Source organism: Motacilla alba, chromosome 18 (genome assembly GCF_015832195.1).
Source record: "Motacilla alba alba isolate MOTALB_02 chromosome 18, Motacilla_alba_V1.0_pri, whole genome shotgun sequence".
In the NCBI taxonomy this organism is placed as follows: domain Eukaryota; kingdom Metazoa; phylum Chordata; class Aves; order Passeriformes; family Motacillidae; genus Motacilla; species Motacilla alba.
This window is the reverse complement of record NC_052033.1, coordinates 1,071,305-1,089,818: the sequence shown is the minus strand read 5'-3', so window position 1 is coordinate 1,089,818 and position 18,514 is coordinate 1,071,305. Positions and strand designations below refer to the sequence as shown.

The 18,514-nt window shown below is 44.7% G+C and overlaps 2 protein-coding genes across 5 annotated transcripts in view; one reads left to right on the top strand and one right to left on the bottom strand.

Annotated features, from left to right (window-relative positions):
- TMEM94 (transmembrane protein 94) overlaps nt 1–16,643 on the bottom strand; it is a 53,362-nt gene extending 36,719 nt beyond the window's left edge. For 2 of the 4 annotated variants that reach the window (XM_038157510.1, XM_038157514.1), the window contains exon 1: nt 1,754–6,374. In XM_038157510.1, coding sequence (XP_038013438.1) covers nt 1,754–1,807 — 54 coding nt within the window. In that variant the 5' untranslated portion in view covers nt 1,808–6,374. Of the gene's footprint in view, nt 1–1,753; nt 6,375–6,426; nt 6,554–13,613; nt 14,105–14,285 lie in introns of those variants that run through there. The other 2 variants (XM_038157512.1, XM_038157513.1) reach the window with 2 other exon arrangements.
- Nucleotides 16,644–16,779: 136 nt separating this feature from the next.
- GRB2 (growth factor receptor bound protein 2) overlaps nt 16,780–18,514 on the top strand; it is a 55,394-nt gene continuing 53,659 nt past the window's right edge. The window contains exon 1 of the mRNA XM_038157516.1: nt 16,780–16,900. The gene's annotated coding sequence lies outside the window, so the exon portion shown is untranslated. The remainder of the gene's footprint in view (nt 16,901–18,514) is intronic.

The window sequence follows — 18,514 nt, the reverse complement described above, 5'->3', positions numbered from 1 at the left end:
TGACCCAGGCTACATCAATCAACCCCCCCCCTACACATTCCTATTCCATGGGATGAATTTTTGATTAAGACTCTGGACTGTCAGGACAGCTGGATTCTCTAATTCCTTCTGCCACTGGTTTCTGCATGACAGTGGGAAAATCAGATACTCCTCTGTGCCTTAGTTTCTCTTTCTATGATGGGGCTACCGACTCCCCACCAACTGTTTTAATTGTGAAGATTGTAACATTCACCAGCCCACCCGAACGCTACTGGAAAGATCAGGAAAAAGAAATGTATGCTGATATCTGCACAATTCAGGCAGCTCCACCAAGCAGACCATGCTCTGTGGGAACCACTGCCTTTAAACCTGGACATGCTGGGAAAAGCACCAGAAGGCACGAGGAACACAGCTATTAAACTTGGTTTGAATGCACCTGACATGAGCTCAGCAGCCTCAGCTCAGCTGTTGGTGGTCTCAAATCAAGTGAAACAAGCAGAGTCTTCAGCACAGCAGTGCCCAAGTTAATGGAGAGAGCAGTAGGCAGCAACTGTCTCCTCCCACCCCATGCAGCCCAGGATGAAAGGCAGCCCAGACCTCCCGCTGCCCCTGGACAAAAGAACCCCCCGAGCTGGGTAACTGGGTGCCTGCAGGGGCTCCAGTGTGGATGCTTTGAGGCTTACTAACAGGGCCTGCAGATTCCCCCTGCAAAAAGACAGAGCTGCAGGAGCACAGAGCTCTGAGATGTGGCCAAAGCAGCACTCGCCAGCCTGAATCACTGATGCACTTTGCTGTGCATAGGGTCCATTTTAATCCTTGCAACAGCATCCACATTTTATGCCCTCCATAAAGCACGGAGTAAAGATGCCAACAGGCAGAATCAACCTTTCTACACAGGTAATGCAAAGCCCAGCACTTTGCTTCTCCCCAGCTGCAGCCCAGCAGCAGAGAAAGAGGCAGATGCTCCCCAGGAAACAGCCCAGTTTGGAATAGTGCATTCCTCTGCCCATCCCTTCAGTCCTGTTTGGAGCAACAAATCCCCAACCATAGTTACCTGTCCCACCAGGCTGCTGGCAGGAAGAGACAGGGTTTATGCAGCATTTTGAAGCACTACACAATTATTAAGCTTTAATTAATGTAATTTAGCCAGTTGCATTACTCCTCCAAGTTCAGAGAGTAGTTGGGAGTCTGTATTTATCCTGGCTTCCACACACAGCAGTGCTTTATGCCAGTGCAGAGCTCCCTCCAGGGAATGGTAATGCCCCCCCACCAGAGGCCAGCAATGCTCAGAAATCCACAGAACTTCAGTACATCTTTCATCCCCTTGATAGTTTCCTTCCCATCCCCACTTCTTCAGCCGAAGACTTTGGGGACCAAAGCGATGATCCAGCCTGGCAGGTACACTGCCGGACAGATCCCACAGGGATGAGGAGGTTCAACAGTTACAGATCAAAGCCTACAGAAGCAACAGACAAATTTAAGCCATGAAGCAGAGGGGCAAGCACAGCAGGAGCCAGCAGCTAAAATCCTGTGTGGATCTTCCTATTGGTCCTGGGGTTAAAAGTGCAGTTTAAAACAGTTTCTTTCCCCGTCACTGCCAAAAACAAGCTATTCCCTAGCTAAAATCATCAGTCTCTCTTTCACGTCCTGTCATAACCTCCTTCCCCCAAAACCTCAAAGCTCTTCATGCCCCATCAGATCAGGCAGGATGCAGAGTGGGGAGGGAGACAGGGAAAGCCATTTTGAAATTAAATGTTAAGGGAGAGGAACTTACTTTGCGACATTTGCCTTGGTGGGGGATCCAGAGATCAGCCTGTTTGAAGAGCATCTGGGCTAAATTGCTGCACCACTTCCCCAGCAACTTGCACTGCTGCTGCTCTCCAAAAATGAGAGAGCAAAGAGGGAGAGGGAGCAAGATTGTGCAGAGTCCAGCGCCGCAGAGAATGAGACAGAAGCAGCAGAGTGAAGCACCAGTCTGCTGATTAATTCAGCCTGCTTCCAGTCACGCTGCAGATCCAGCAAGGAGGCGGCGGATGGGGGTGGGGGATGAGGGAGGATGAGGGATGGAAGTAGGGGGAGAAAAAAGCAGAGAGGGAAGAAAGTTTGCCCAGGATAGCACCAGATGTCTGTGAAAATGGTTCATTCATCAGATGGAGCCGACACAGCGAGGATCCCTGGGCTCACTGCCTGCAGAGCTGCATATGCATGCACAGGAAGGAATGATGCTGACAGACAGGGGTCTGTGCAAAAGCAGATGGCAAATTAGGTAGGACAAAATGCTATAAAATATACTAAGGGAAAAACCACCTGAGTAGGCATGGAAAAAGACTAAATTGAGACCAAGAAACCCTGAAATATTAACTGCCCCACAGATGACTCCACAGCTTTGGATTCAAGCTCAATTCAAAAATACAAGTATTTGCTATTTAAACAAGTTGAGATGGTTACAGGTCCTGTCTGAAGTGTTCTCTTGCTGATAAAGAATGCGGCAAAAGCCCCTCTCAGCATCCCATATTCATCCTGAGCCACACAATCTGAACTAAAAGGTGCACATAAATTCACCGTAGCCATGCCTGAGGCTCCACATTTATCTGGGTATGGCACACAGGAGGGAAAGGACAAGTGTAGACAGGGAAGGGCTGGGTGGAAAAACAACCAGGGGATAGAAAGGTGAAGAAGGAATGAGCCTTCTCTCTCATTCTCAGCTTTTGCAGGAATGTTTCCTTCCCACTGTTGGAGGGATGCACCTTTGTAAGTGAGTTTTATTTAGCTCCTACTTCAGTGCTGTCCTAATTCTGTCTGGGGCTTCCTAGTTCTGCAGAGCAATCACTAAAACAATTGCTTGCATTCTACTCAGAGAGGGGTAAAGAACTGGCCCAGCCAAGCACCACCTCTATAGCTTGCCAAGGATTACAGCTGGCTGGTACCAAACAGGACAGGCACTGCCAAGGCTTCCAGTTTCAGCATATTGTGCAGCTCTGAAGACCATGTACAGGTATCTGGATTCACCTACCCTGCCTGGACAAGCTCTTCACTTCCTTTCCTTTTCTGAGGTTCAAATGCCTCATTAGGCACAGCCCATAATTTGTGTTTTAAACCAGAAGGGCAGAGATTAAATGGCCTCAATATTCACAGTAAAACAAACACAAGGTCTGGTTATCGCTGGTGGGTCGGCACGGAGTTACACATGGGTGTGTAATCTCACAAAGCTCCTAGAGCCAAAGCTAATGGGAAGCAGACACTTTGTAATTATTTAATGTAACTTCAAGAGAAAGCAGAAGAGAGAAAGAGGCAAAACATCCTTTATCCTTCTGTAGAGCATTTTGTTTCCTAGACAACAATTTTATACTGAAAAAAACAAGAAAATGTCCTAATGGCACAGTTTTTCTTTCCTGCCTGCTAAGAAACTACTCATCTACTCCTTTCAACACTAAGAAAAAAGGAGAGAAAAAAGAAAAGATCAACAACAAGACTAGGTAAGAGTGGATAAACCCTCACACAATATGCTTGTAAAACCTCTTTATTACAGTGCTTGCTGATCTGTTTCCCATGGCTTTGTACCTTTTGGAGGCTCGAATGAAAGTGAATAAAACAACTTGTTTGTGCAATACCAGGAACAATCCTTGGGCTTCATGCAGTTAGAGGTCCCAACCTCAAAACTCCAGCTTTGGTCATGGACACAAATGGCATTGGATAAAACTGCTGCTTCTTGTTTACCCCACTGCTAAGAGACCTTGCTCTAAAGTGTTTTGTGTAGGGCAGTAATCTCTACTATCTAGTTTCCTTCTGATATCAACTGGTATCAGAAATTGCATTTGGATATGCACTTGTGCATCAAACAATATAATGAAAGAGCAGAAGACGAAAACTTGGGATCTGAAAATAAAACTGGGACTTTGAATAGAAGGCTGAGTATAAAGGCAGGGACTGACCTATGCAAAATCTGCAACATAAATGAGAGACACCTATGGAAAAACGATCAGTTTGTGAAAAAGTCCTTGGAAGAAGAGCAGGGAATAAACACAGAGATACAGTCACTGGCAGGATGAGAAATGGCAAAGGACTTGGGCTACTTTTCAGTCCAAAGGTAGGACTGTAGCTGTTGTTAGGCAACCTGGAACAAGGACCAACAGTGCTGCAGCTGGAGCCATGTGGAACACAGCACAGGCTCCCTGAACACGTTTCCATGTGGAACACAGCACAGGCTCCCTGAACACGTTTCCAGGCTCTGGCCAGGAGGCACAGTGCTCCATCCAGGCTGCAGCAATTACACTGGGACAATACAGCTCAGTTGTTATGGGTAACTGTGGAATGAATGATGTCAATAACTTTTATTAGTTGTGTGGCTGCAAATCCAGTCTCTGGCTAATGCAACCCAAACTCAGGAGCCTCCCACTGTCCTGTGGCAATCAGTGCTGCTCTCTCAGTATGTGCTGAGTGGTCTTGGAGCAGAGATTCTGGCACCTTTCACAAGGATTAAATTAACTTCAGAAATACCCAGAAAATTAAGAAGTCAGAGGAGGAGGAGAAAGAACAATATCAGGACATTTAATTTAAGAAGAATACTCTCTGCCTTTCTCTGTGGTGTCTGGCTTCTGGCAAAAACTGGAAGGCAGCCTGCATTACACCTGACAAACTCTGATCCCCAGCCATTCCTGACAAAGGAACTTATCAGCCAACTGGAGCCAGAGGACAAGTCTCTCATCTGAGTGACAGATGACTGTGCTGCAGCAGTGCTCTGAGCACATCTCCTGCTCCAGGAGTGCTAACTCTCCATCACACACATATATTGAAGAGATTGCTTTCAGCCAGATTTGGGACTGATGTTTTCATGTGGGTTCATTTCATTTTTAGCATTTTAAAATAAACCTAGCACATCAAAGTTACTGCTGAGGTTACAAAGCAGGTTAATTTGTTGCCTTATCACTGTGTGTGTGTTCAACTTCTTCACTTTGGGAAGGAAGATGGATTCCACTTTAGATGGGGTAGAACAAGGATCTACAGTATTAAAAAAAATTTAAAAAAATAGCAAACTCCTTAGCACCAAATAATAATTACAGAATGGTTTGGATTGAAAGGAACCTTAAAGATCATCTAGTTCCAGGTCCCTTGCTTGGGGTTGCTAACAAGTATAAAATCATGGTCTTTCCTCAGAATCCCAACAAAATAAGTTGTAAAATGCAGCTTTAAGTATCTGTGGGTTCTTGAATTCCTATTTAAAAGACTGTGGTGATCTCTTGCCTTCAGTTTTAATACCCATTCAGAAAGGAGGAAGAAAAAATTTCAAGAAGTCAGGAGAGGAGGTTAGAACTTAAGAACACCATGATTCCCCCTGTAACCTCCTTGTCAGGACACTTTCCTAATAGGCCTTTTAAAGGTCTGTTACAATACTGTCCATGCTGCTGCCTGTCCAGCAATTTGATATGATCTTCCTGCAGTGTACAGTGGAGAATGTCATATGAGAAAGATGAGCCAAATATAGTGACTTACAGTGAAAGTGTCCCAGTAATGCCCTGCTCCCTCTTTGGTGCTCTCAGATCCTACACAAAACACACCCCTTCACACAGTGGTAATTGCATCATCTCTTAAAATGATCAATATCAGATTAGCCCACGATGTCATTAACAAGAGAACAAGTAGATAATTGTCCTCATTGGAATGTTAACTCCATAGTAATAAAGCAACTTGATTTAAAACAACATAGGTCAAACACATCCCCTGAGCACTCCAGAAACAAGAGGCTGGGGCAGGAGTGAGCCCAGGCCTTCCTGGTCTAGCACAGCTCAAAGCAGAAACCCAGCAAAGAAGGAGTTGAGAAGGCAAGTGCCACAGCTGATGTGAAAAACTGCCTTTTAAAAGTCACACCCCTGTAGTATCTTGGTCTAGGTGAGTCCCTAACGGGTATTTGCACTAATGAACAAAACCACTTCTCACTGCTGCAAACAAAACAGCAAGGAAGGGATGCACAGGGAAAACAGAGACAGCCAACAGACAAAAGCTCATGATGTGGTGGGGAAAGGGACACCAGAGAGAAAAGCCAAGACTGTTCTCTCACCAGAGCTGGCCGAGACCCCAAGTTACCATCAGCAAAACTGGATTCAGATGATTTCATTGCCGTGGTTTATTTAAAAAATCTTTCAGTGAATTCAGCCTTTCAAGTAAAGCAGAATTGAATGGAGCCCCAGCTCAGAGCACAAAAGAGACACTGCAGTTGTGACAGAGGACACTCTGCCTGTGCAGTTCCACTGCGGTGCCTCAGTCCCACTCTACAAAGGATTTCCCTGCTGACACAGGGATGTGAAGATGACAGAACTCTCAACTTCCATACTAACCATGGATTATACCACTACATAATAATGCCACCAGGTGAATCTTGGCCCAAAATAAGAAAGACATTTAAAAGGACTCAATACATAAGCTGGGTGTGACTGTTATCAGCAAACCTACCTGACACTTCTCCTTGAGGTCCATGGCTGTGCAGTTCTGTAAGCATGTCCAGCAAGAGGGAACTGCTCCTCAGGGGAGAATGTCTCCTAGGCAGAGAAGAGCTTGGCTACATTTACCACATCACCATCTGTAGAAACAGAAGGGGAAGCAATCAAGTCTCCCACATTGCTTCCTTTAGGATAAGAAAGTGATGAAATTCACAAAATTCAAATTACAGGATTGGTCTTTAAAATAAGGAGAATTAGGGAGATGAAAGTCCTTCTAATAGTGCATCAACCCACCCCATAACTCAGAAGTTAAGTTAGCTTAATTCTCCCTAAAATCTGACATCCACAGATGAATTAAGTTCCCTGCAGTGCAGGGTAAGAGTATGACTGTAGTCCTGACAGGCTTTTGGGCAGCCCTCCAAAAAAATGCTGACAAAGCTCAGATTCCACCAGGTGTTGGAGCAAGCTGGCACCCATGGCTATTTGTCTCGTTACTCTTATCTACCAGGAGCTTTGTCCAGCTAATCTCTAATGGAACCAGCAATAATGATTCTTCCGTTTGCTGAACATCACATCCAACCTTTGACAAGGCTGTGCTGCTGGGCTGAGCATGGATCTGATCACCAGTAAGTAGGCGAGAACTCCTAAAAACATTTCCAGATGACCACAGATCCAGGCCTTTTCCTTTTTCAGCAAAAGTGGGACTCTAACAGAATTGAGGTAGGAAGCAGCTCTGGAATTCACATCCTTCTTCTAGGTCACCCTCCTCTATTTCCCATGGCACAAATTTGTTCTGCTTCCACAAGTCTTTTCTGGTATACATTGCTCCAGAGAAAACTCTTACATATAACCACAACACAATACTATAAGATTATGCTATGATTGTCTTGGGAAGGTCTTTCTGTCGGTCAATAATTCCTGGTTCTATTTTTTAATATCACACAGAAGCTCAGGGCTTGGACATATCCTTCTCCTAAATCCAAATAAATAAGGAAGCAGCTAGATATGCGAATCAAGACAAACCACCCACCCACCTCCTACATACAAGAGGACTGGCCTTTGCCAGCTGAAATTTACTACCCTGGTTTATACAACACTACCCTCTTCAAAGAAGGATTCAGGAGATTCCATCCTTGTGGCAGTCACCTACAGCACAGCTCTGACAATGCTGCATAACCCCAAGGAAAACAAAAGGCATCCAAAATCTTAGAAAACCACTCTGCAGTTAGACATCAGTATTTCCTCTCCTGTAGGTAATCCTGCACCTGCATTCTGGGGTGGAAGAAGCAGGCATTCAATATTCAGAGTGCTGGTTATCAAAGGCCTGCCTGCAGAACCACAACCAGCACCTTCAAGAGCCATTTTCTGGCTGCCAGACTGGTCGGCATGAGCCACCAGTCTGGACTCTGCCCTACTTTTCTGTTCTGTGACCCTTTCAGTGTTCACACAATGAGGGAATAAAGTTATTTTCAGTCACTTCATATCCCTGCCAGGCCAATTAGCAATGGCAAAGAGAAGATCAGACAAAGTTACTGGAGTGAAGCTGACAAAGAGCTCTCAGCAAAGGGCCGGGAGTGGGAAGGAGAAAAAAAGTACATTTGTGTGTTTGCACTCAGCAGTTTAGAGCTTAGTATCTTGCCTTTAATTTGAGAGTGACTTCTGTATAAGGGAAGGCAAGACAAGATGATTTTAAGGAGAGAACAGTCACTAACAATAAAAGGACTAAGATAAATCCATGATCCTTCTTTTTAGCCCCCTCCAAGATAAGATTTATTAGTTGATCTACTGAAAGACTTATGCACCATGCTCTCAGTTGTTCAAACACAACTAAAAGCCTGAATTTCTGTCTGGATCTGGATTTCAAAAGCATCCAGCATGGGTGGGTGGCTATGGCTAGAGGGCAGGAGGCTGAGCTGGGCAGGAGGCAGGATTTCTGCGCTGCCCTCAGTGACATTCTGGTTCTGGCAGCAAACTGAAATGTGATCCTGAATGCAAAACACGCCATTCCCTAAAGTTCACAGCACATCATCTGCATGCTTGGGAACACCACCCTGGAGTCCTTCAGTGCTAGGAAGCAGAAAACACACCAAGGGTGTTAAAAATACAAAGGACTGGTTCGATAGAGTGAATATTTCCTGTTTAGAGAAATTCAAAAGCTGTAATGGACAACATAACAAGAGCTTGTGAAAATAATTAGTGGCGCACAAAGCACTGCTTCATCACCATATATGTTCAGGGCTTCTTCAAAATTTGAACGCGCTGACCAGCCCAGAAGCAGTTTAGTTTTTCTCACATCCCTAATTTAAGGTACCAGCAGTGACAGACTGTAGACATTTCACACAGAGAAAGCAAGAAGGCAAGTCTTTCCTGTGCCAATTTGGATACACAGAACATGGAGAATGTTTAATTTTCCTACTTTTAAAAAGGGTTTTCATTTAGAACCAAAAATTCCAAACACAGCTGACCCCAGATAAGTAAGAATATCTTAGTACTGGGGTAACTGAAGCCAGTAGCAAAGACAAGCTAGGATGAGAAATCAGCCTTCCTCAATTTCTGCACCTGGACTGGAACTGGAGCCATTGAAGATGTGATTTGCTCACTTTCTTTTAAATGCAGAATCTATCAAAATAAAACTGCAAGAATTTTGTCATTCCAACTAAACACCTCACATGCATTACAGAGGTCTTGCAGACACTTAGGAAATAGTTTCACACACTGAGGCTGCAGCAACTTAATAAATTCTGGAGGCAGCCTGCAAATCTGCAGAGTTGTGCCTCCACTCACTCTGCAAGGTTCTTGTGTGCTCCCCTCCCAGACTCCTCTGTTTCAGGGACTCCTGCAATTCCCACCTCCATCCCTACCCTGACACAGGGACTTTCCACACTCTGGACCTGTCCTAGTTTTGTGCACTGCTATTCCACACTGGAATATCTGCTTCCTTCTGTCCTCCCTGTTCTTATCTCTCTTCTGTCTGCCCGGGCAATTAGTCACGTCGACATGTTACACTCTGCAGGACAGAAATGAAGTGGGACTGCTTTGCTGGGACATGTTGGAGGGTGTCAAATATTCAGCTGCAGACAATCAGCGATGCCTGAAGCTGTGACTGCTCTAATCAGACACCACATGCTCCCAGCGCAGGCAGTTTACCCCTTCCACTTTCCCAGCACACTGCATTCTCCTCAGGATTTTCAAGCCTAGAGCAGTTTGTGAAACTTGGGAATGGCTGGATGTAGTGTTCAAGCGTCATCATGTTGCATTCAGCCTGAAAAATATTTCCAAATCATTGGGCAAGAGTGAAGCCCAGGATAGGGTTCACCAAATAATCCAGTGCTGACAGCAAGCCAACTGCCTGGAAGTCCTGTATGCCAAACCCAGGCAACAGTTATCCCACAGCTGCAGGGAGAGGTCTGCAACCCACCTCAGAATATCTCTATTTTACATGACTGAGTGAGCTCTGTGCCTGGGTTGCCATGTGTGTCTGATATCCTTTTTAAATCCACATCCCCCCTCAACTTGTTTCAATTTGGAAGTGCCCTGAGCAAAGAGCAAGTCTTGCAGCTCAATCTGAGTATCAACAAGTGTTTGAAACATCCCCCTGGAAAGTAGAACTTTGCAAGGGTCCATTCACCCTTTTCTTTACCAGATCATCTCTTGAGTAACGATGTCTTATGCAGCCAGTGTATTTATATAGGTAAAAATACTATGGCTCAGATTTTCCAAGGATTTGAAATCACTTAACCATCAGTATGAGACAGCAATGATGAATTTTAATAAAAAACTATACAGCATGATATATTACCTACCAAGCTTATAAAACAACTAGCAGAAAGATCAGGTAATTATAGAACCTATAGACAGCTGAAAAGAAAAATGTGCTCCAGAAGCTGCTGTCTTTAGGGAGAAAAATAAATCAACCTAATGATACTATTTTCCTTAAAGTGTTCAATCACTGATGCTTTCATGTTATTTACTGAAAATTCCCAACACAGACAAGTATATGAAAAATGATGAGGAGCGTGAACATTTCTTGCTGCCAAAAGTGAATTCCTCAAGAACAGAAGCCTGATCTGTCAACCAAGAATAGAAACATGGGGGAACAGATAATAACCAAAAAAAGCAGCTGCCTTGGAGAAAATGGCTTTGATTTGAGCTGATTGTTTTGATATCAGCAGAACCATAGGGTCTTCCTACTCATGAGGAGCTGATGTCTGCCTGATAATTTGCAACATGGGCACATTTGCTGATATATGGCCTTCCAAAGGTGCATCAAGTGATACTGTCAATTGCTTTGAGACCCACTGAGAGCATGGAATAATTACAGCAAGGGAGCTGGCAGACATACTTCTTGGCTTCAGTATCTGCCTGTGAAAAAAGACTTGTCAGAATTTGGGCCAGCTAAACATTCTCTGCCTCAATAACCCCAGACTGTAGATAGGAATAAGCATATCTGCTTCAGAGGGAGACTGTGAAGTAAATTTACTAGTATCTGTAAAGTGAGATCCTCTGAAATAGTGTTGTATATGTGCTAAGAATCACCAACCCAGGAGCAGTCACATATCTCATTTGAGCCTGGCTGTGAAGAACCAGGAGCTGATTTCACAGAGTCTCTGCTTCCCTTCCTAAATGACAGGAATCAGAGAGAGGTCTGTTCTGCACTAATGAACTTTGAGTGTCATCCACTGACAACTGTGCCTCTTGGAGGTGAAATTACTTTTTGTTTAAACCTTACTTGCTGAGAATTTTCCAATAATCTGACTCATTCTTACTTTATCCAGCACACTCAGGACTTGCACATTGGACTGTTTCAAAAGAGAGCCATTGCTCAAAATGAAACCTGAGCAACAAAGACAGACAAGGAGAGTAGGGAATTGCTTTGGGACACTTGTAAGAATAGGACCTTTGGTTTACTTGCAAGATTAGGACTGATAAAACAAGATGTTCCAGAAGTGAAAGAATACTTTTGGTTTAATTTCATTTTGGTGAGCTGAGAAGCAATTATCAAAAGGAATATGATCAAAGAATTAGACAGCTAGTTAAGTCTACCTTACTGTTTCCAAAGGGGCTGATACTACTACAAATTAAGGTATTGTAAATCTGAGAAGTATTTGCTGTGTTCATTTTTCCTTACTTGGTTAAAAAGAAACAAGTGTGTTTGGGAACTAGGATCACTTTACTTTTTCTGCTTCAGGTAGTGCCTGCCACAGAAAGTCACAGCATGTAGAGAGTCTGGATCAAAGTGAAAAATGCAATAAAAGGCACAATTCCAAAAGGTGGAAGGGCCCCTACAGCTTCTGTTGTGGCACAATGTCTTGAAAAGAAATTTTTACAGGTTTTCATTTAGAAAATCTATGGAAGACTTCACTGCAAAAGTGACAGCTGTCATTCATCATCATGATATTGTAACCAGGATTGTATAACTACCTCCATTTAAAATTAAATAATACTGAAATGTTAGAGAACCACAGAAAGAAAATGGCACAAAGTTAAATTTAAAAAGCTTGCGATGTATTTATAGGAACTTTTAGCAAATCAATTTTTGCTGATATACACTGACTCAGAGACAAAAGTGAAGCTTTTCCTCTTTAATTCTAGATTATAAGTAAAGGTGTTGTATTCATAGTTTATAGTAAATATGGGTAAAAAAGCATTCTTACACCAGTGTTTGCCATTTAGAGATATTTGATAAACACTGTGCCAATGGGAAGGTGTTCTCTGGGAGTTTCCCAGAACAGACTCAGCACCTGAAGGCCATTCAGACCAAGCTCAAACACCCATTCCAAGCACAGCACAGCCCTCACCTAAGAAAGGCACTTCACAGATTGTGTGTTTTGCTATTCTCACAAGCCCCATGAAAGTTTTATGATGAACACATGTAGGATGAGCTGTGTCCAGAAATAGGACAGTGAGCTGCCTCACTCTACTGTGAAAGGAAAGCAGGAGCTCTCTGCAGCTCCTGAAGAATCTCCCCCCAGTGTTCACTCAACACATTCCAGAGACGCACAGTGCACTATTTAGTGTTCAAACACACACATTATCACAGATGTGGACCCAAACAATTCAAAGCAAACACTGCTCCCACGGGTCTAAGTGCAGGACAATACTGCCCAAGCAGGTCACTTTCTTTGGCCAACCCAACCCTTTTGGCCAATGCCCAGTGGCCTCTGGCTCTGCTCCTGGCCAGTCCCAGCCAGCCACAGGGGGATATAAACCCTCCCAATCCACACCTTTTTAGGGTTGGGTCTCTGCCTGGGGCAGGTTGGTCTGAGTGTTTGCAGTGGCTTCCAGCACCTAATTTGGGTAGGGCTCTGACAGATCAAGATGTAAACAGAGCTGTAATGTGAAGATTAGAGGACAAGGGCTTGTTTTCTTGCTTCCACCTCCAGCACCAATATTGATTTGTTTGGTGACCAAGGCTAGAAGCACTAATATCTTAATCCTCCCATCAGATAAAGCATGTTGGCAAGGTGTTTGCTCAAAAGGTCATGGTTAAAAAGAATATTATGTAATTTTTTTTCAGTAAGCTTGACTGAAAGATAGGAAAAATAAACCAGTTCTCTATAGAATAAAACATATCTTGCACAAAACCAGCACTGTGTAGCTATTTCTATGTATGCCTATATTAGGGAGGCTTCTTGGAAAATAAATTTAGTTTGCTTGCTAGGGTATTCAAATTTTACTACATGTGAGCAAGCCCTGTAGATTAATGCAGTACAACAGCTGTTGAGTAACAGTTTGTTTACACAGAAACCTGCATTTCTAAGTAACTTAAAGTGTTTCACAGAGCTCATGTGCTACTATTCCATTGTGTGTGAGCTCTCTGTTCAATTAGGAAGTTTATTCTACAACTGCTGGGGGAAATTATAGGATTTTAAAAAAGCAGTCCTTAGTAGCTTCCTTTCCTGAGAAAACATGAAAACATTTATGCCTTGGTAGCTGCCTCAGGAAGATGGATGGGTGCTTATGGTCTCTGCCATCATCTTGGTAACTTTTAAGACTGGTAAGCCTAACTTAAGGAAACTTTTCTCTAGCACAAAATTTCCTGTGAAAACTCAGTGTTAAATATGTACTAAAACACTCTCCACTTCTTTTATGGGTTTTCCCTTTCTCTCTATCTTCTGGGCAGATAGTGTCATCTAAGACAAATGTCTCATGCTTTACGTAATGGCATTTTTAAAGGGGATTTATTAGGCTTTTCCTTACCAATAACAGCCTTTGTTATCCGGACAGGGAAAAGCTCCCAAACGAACAAATAGAAAGAACTGTATGGATCACAGCTTCTGAGAATTGAAACTCGTGGACGTCTGGGACAAAACAAAGTGGGCCACGAACTTCTGCTGATCAGAACACTGCGGTGAAGTAGGCACAGGAGTGAAGCAATATGAAAGAACCGGCTGAGGGAATGCTGCTATCTGGGCTGGAAGGAGTCTGGAAAACCTCCTAAAGGCCAGAATGTGGGACCAGACATTAAACCTTTATGCGGAGTATGAAACTGCAGCTACTCCAAGCGCACCCATGCCTGATGGGCACCCTCTGGCCTGGCTCCGAGCCCGGTGCCCCGGGGATGCTCCGTGGCGCTGCTAGCCGGAGCCTGTCCCGCAGCTGCGGGAGAAGCGTCGCCGGTGGGCTGAGCTGCCATCATGTATTTAGGCTGCCTTTTGTGTGTCCTTTCCTAATTTCCTCTTCCTCCTAAGCCGGTGGGTAACGCTCCAGCGAACTGCGGGCAGTGGGGCCGCAGGGCTGCGGGACGGCCGCGGGCTGTGCCTCGGACCTCCCCCCTCGTGGCGGGCAGCCCCCAGCCGAGGTGGGGACCCCCGGCCGCGCTCCCCAGAGGGCCACAGGTCGGCCCTGCCCCGCCGCTCGGCCCGTACTCACCCGCCGCGCCGGGCGCTGCCGGCGGGGCCGCTCGCCCGCCGCGCCGCCGGGGCCGGGGCCGCCATCTCGGTCACTGGCAGGCGGGACGCCCCGGCGCCGGGGGCCCGCGGGGGCGCTTCGAGGCCGCCGCAAGAAGCCGCTGTCTGGTTGGTGCGAGCCCGCGCGGCCGCCCGCACACCGCGCGCTGATTGGCTGGGCCGGGGTGGCGCGCGAAGCCAGGCGCCCGCCCTGGCAGCAGAGTCGGGGCCAGCAGCGAGGGGAGGCTGAGGGGAAAGGGCGGCAGCGCTGAGGGGGCGGCGGGCGGAGCGGAGACTCAGGGCCAGGGTCACCCCAAGGCTCCTGGGGAGACGTCGTGGGGACGGTAGTGAGGGGCAGTGAAGTGACTTTGGGCTGAAGGGGACGCGGGAGGACATGGAGAGGGCCCGAGAGCGGTCCGTGGCCCGAAGCTCCATGCCCTCGTCATTGACAGGCCGTGATCGGTGCCCCAGGGAAGGGGGTGAGAGAGAAAATAAGTCCCTTTTACCGGGCTGTCCCGCTGCAGGAGGAGGTGACACCTGCAAGAGGAGGGTGACACCTGCAGATCTCCCGCTGAAAAGCCACTTTTGGCGTAGAGAACCAGCAGACTGGCAGACTCGGGAGCCATGAGGTGAAGGCGGACGCAGGGTGCCAGGTGCACAGGAAACCATGGCAGGGACGAGCACACAAACCTAGCCAGCCGGTAATCTTAGTATGAAATCTAAGCCTCTGCAGAAGGGAAGTCAGAGGTGTGAGACAGAGATGCCTCACTGCTGTGCCTCTGCCTGCAGACATTTGGGGTTTGACTTCTGAATTTGTAGTGAATTGAAAAGATGTCCGTCAATTTTAACTCCTTTCCTATTCCTGTAATTCATTGCAGAGCTTGTATTATCCCGAGTTGTGATGTGGCAGTTCCCATGTACGATATTTTGTTACAAAACTCATCTTGACTAGCTTGGTAAACTACAAATACCAAAACCTGGTGCAGTGTTTTGCAATTTTGTACAAAGAGCTTAAGCTCTGCATTGTTTTCACTGCAGATGCAGTTTAAGAATGTAGCATTTTGACAGCTCCTTCAAACTCCTTTGAGAGAGTTTACTTTGGATACGCACAGTGCAGGATTCTACGGGTGTGATTTCAGTTCTTTTAAATACATTTTAAATTTCAGTGAGGCGAATCAAGGCCACGGGATTCCTGGATTTTCTGAGCTTACTCATAAGAGTTACTCATAAGAGTTCCTTAAAATCAGTTAACAAAAAAACCCCACAACACCTGAGTGACATGAAAGTTGTTTTGGTGACTTAGAAGGAAACAAAATGGTAGATGTGGGGAATTGATGGTGCAGTTTAGAGATGGTACAATGAAGGGAAAGGACATAAATGTCCTACTTCAATTGCAATTATACAAAATCATGAGCTGTGCTTAGTGCTGCACAAGCATCTTATTAGTTCCTCTTTAGATTGTTCTACCCAATAAAATCTACTTAATTAGTTGAAGGTTTTAAGTAAAAGGTCAGAGTAAAGATACATCTTGAACAGAGATCTGGAATATGGGTTATTTTGCCTGTGACAGATTCCCTGAGGATCTTAAACAAGCCCCTGATAAACCCTGCTTTCACTCACAAGTTCACTGTGTATAGAATTTCTGTCAGTGAAATGTTCACTCACAGGGGCTGCCAGGCTGCACCTTTAACGTGTTGGTGCCTTTACTTCCTCCTTGGTAAACCTGATCTAACTGCTCACCTCAGGGACCTTGTGCTTGCAGAATGCTGTGACTAAATGAAAAACATCAAAATGCTTTATTACAGGGGAGGCTGGAGGAGCAGAAACACCCTTGAATTGGCTGGTGTTGCTACAGATTCAGAAATAGGACAGGTATCCAGAGAGCACCTTTCCCATGTATTTTAGGAGTGGGTGACAAAGGGAAACTCGAGGCAAATGCTGTGAAGCACTCAAGAGGCACTAAGCTGGTGTGATTTTTGGACCTGAGAACTTTGCTGTAAAGGCCTGGTCTACAGAACAGTGCTCAAGTCATCATCCTCTCTATTGTTCAGTACTGCGGAATTGTGAATGCATGGTAAACAAGGTAATATTCGTTCTGGATGTTTATAGGAGTGAAGTATTTTGGTATGGAGAAAACCACAAATCAGTCAATTTTGCCTGCAAATTAAGATCAGTTCCCCTACTTGCTTCTAAATAGCTTCTAAACAGCTTCTAAACTATTCCTTGAGTGCTTTTTTTCTCCACACCCTTATATTTCTTGGAGTTGTTACACCATGTAAAGGCTTCCTATATCATTTTGGTGGGAAGTGAGCTCATAGAAATGAAATAATTCAAATCTATGTGGGTTGTCTGCAAAAGCTTCCTTTCATGCTCCCCATGTCTGAGCGCAGGGATCTGCTGGCTCCTCCTGGGGCCACAACATATGGGCAGAGGCAGGGCTCAGCTTGCCATGAACTTCCGCCTGGAGCAGCTTGTGCAGCCCGGCAGATCCACAGGAACTATTTGACCTCCCTGCATGTGCCTTTCAGTCAGTCCTCACCAGGGTGCTGCTGCGGGTAGAGCAGACATGAGAATTTCACTAGGATCACTTTAAAACAGGTATTGTATGCAAAAAAACCCCAAACCTTTCTTTGCCTTTTTTTTACTTAAGCTCTCTGACAAAGTGTTGAAGTTGCATTTTAATCAGTATTTGACAAGTAGAGTTTCTGAACGTTGAGCAAAATGATTTAAATGTAATTAAATCAGAATATTTTGTATTGTTTAGAATGGGCAGTGGCTGTTTGTCTGATTCCTCCCCCCCTTGCATATTTCATGACAGAGGCTAAGAAATGACTATAATTATAATGTGCATAGTGGAAAAAGGAATTGAAAGGGGAAGATTGATACAAAAAGTGACTGAGTCTTAAAAATTAAAAGGAGTAGTTGAGTTGACCACCATCTTTACCAAAGCTGAAGGGAAGATAGCATTTCCTTTTAGCTGAATTACATTTCTTCCCAGCTCCTGTGCATTGCTTAATGAATAAGGGACTTGCATGTAATTCAGTGTCTAATTGTAAAAAATAAGTAAGATAAGATATTTCTCAAAAGAGAGCGATTCTGCCTCTTCACAATAAGCAGCATCTGCTTTGCTTTTCTCCAAACTGAGAGCTAATTGAACTGACAATTCCAGGCTGTCCTGAAAATGACAGATGACTGGATTGGGAGTAGGAAGAAAGCAGAAGTCCTTTTGTACTAAAGAAAGGGGGATGGCACACTATAGTTGGATCTGGTTCTCTTTTACAGATCTCTTTCAGAGCTTAAGCAGTTCTGGGTGACCCTGGCCAACTGATTTTTATTGTTTAATTTCTTAATGTCAGTGACGGCTATCGCAGGTCCAAGGCAGAACAGACTTTCCTACATAGTCAGTTTTGTAAATCTTATAATTTCTTCTTTGTGACCATAGAAACACAGGTGGTATGGAAAGAAATCTCCTTGAGTGTAAGACTGGTGTGTGGTTGTGGTTTGGACCTTATTTCTACCTGTTTTGAGCTTAAGTTTTCTCGTGTCCTGGTCTATAAAAGTCAGAACAGCCCCTGTTTGTCTCACATGGTGATTAAACGGCTTCACAAGTGCTCTTGAGATCTGTAATGAGTAAAATTGCGAAGCTGTTCTGGCAGATCAGCTGCTCTGTCTGGGTCACAAGCAGCAACACTTATTGATTGCACTTGGGCAGATTTACAGAGACAGACAGTTGTGATAACAGTTCAGGGTGTGTGTGAGAAGTCAGGGCAGAACATGAGGAGGGTTTCAGCTGGCTCAGAAGTTAAAAACTGCCAATTCTGTTCCTAATGCTCCTGAACACTGGTGTTAGTTTATTGTATGGCTTTGGGCAAGCCTCTATGCCTCTGCTTCCCTGTTTGCAGAATATGGATATCTATATATTTATGTGTGTACACATCTATTATCTGTTATCATACATCTGTTCCATCCCTGTGATATTGTTGCCTTTAGCACTAACCTAAAGCTGCAAATCAAAATGTAGTTACCCAATTCATTCATTATCCTGCTCTCTAAAGAACAGACACAGAAAACACATTTGGACAGGGTTTTTTCCCTGGCTTTGCTGTCTGATTCCCTAATTAGTCCTGTCACACAATGTTCCAAATATGGGCTTGTGGGGAAATCCTGTAGACCAGAAACCTAAATGTTGAATTAGGTTTTAGAGAAACTCTA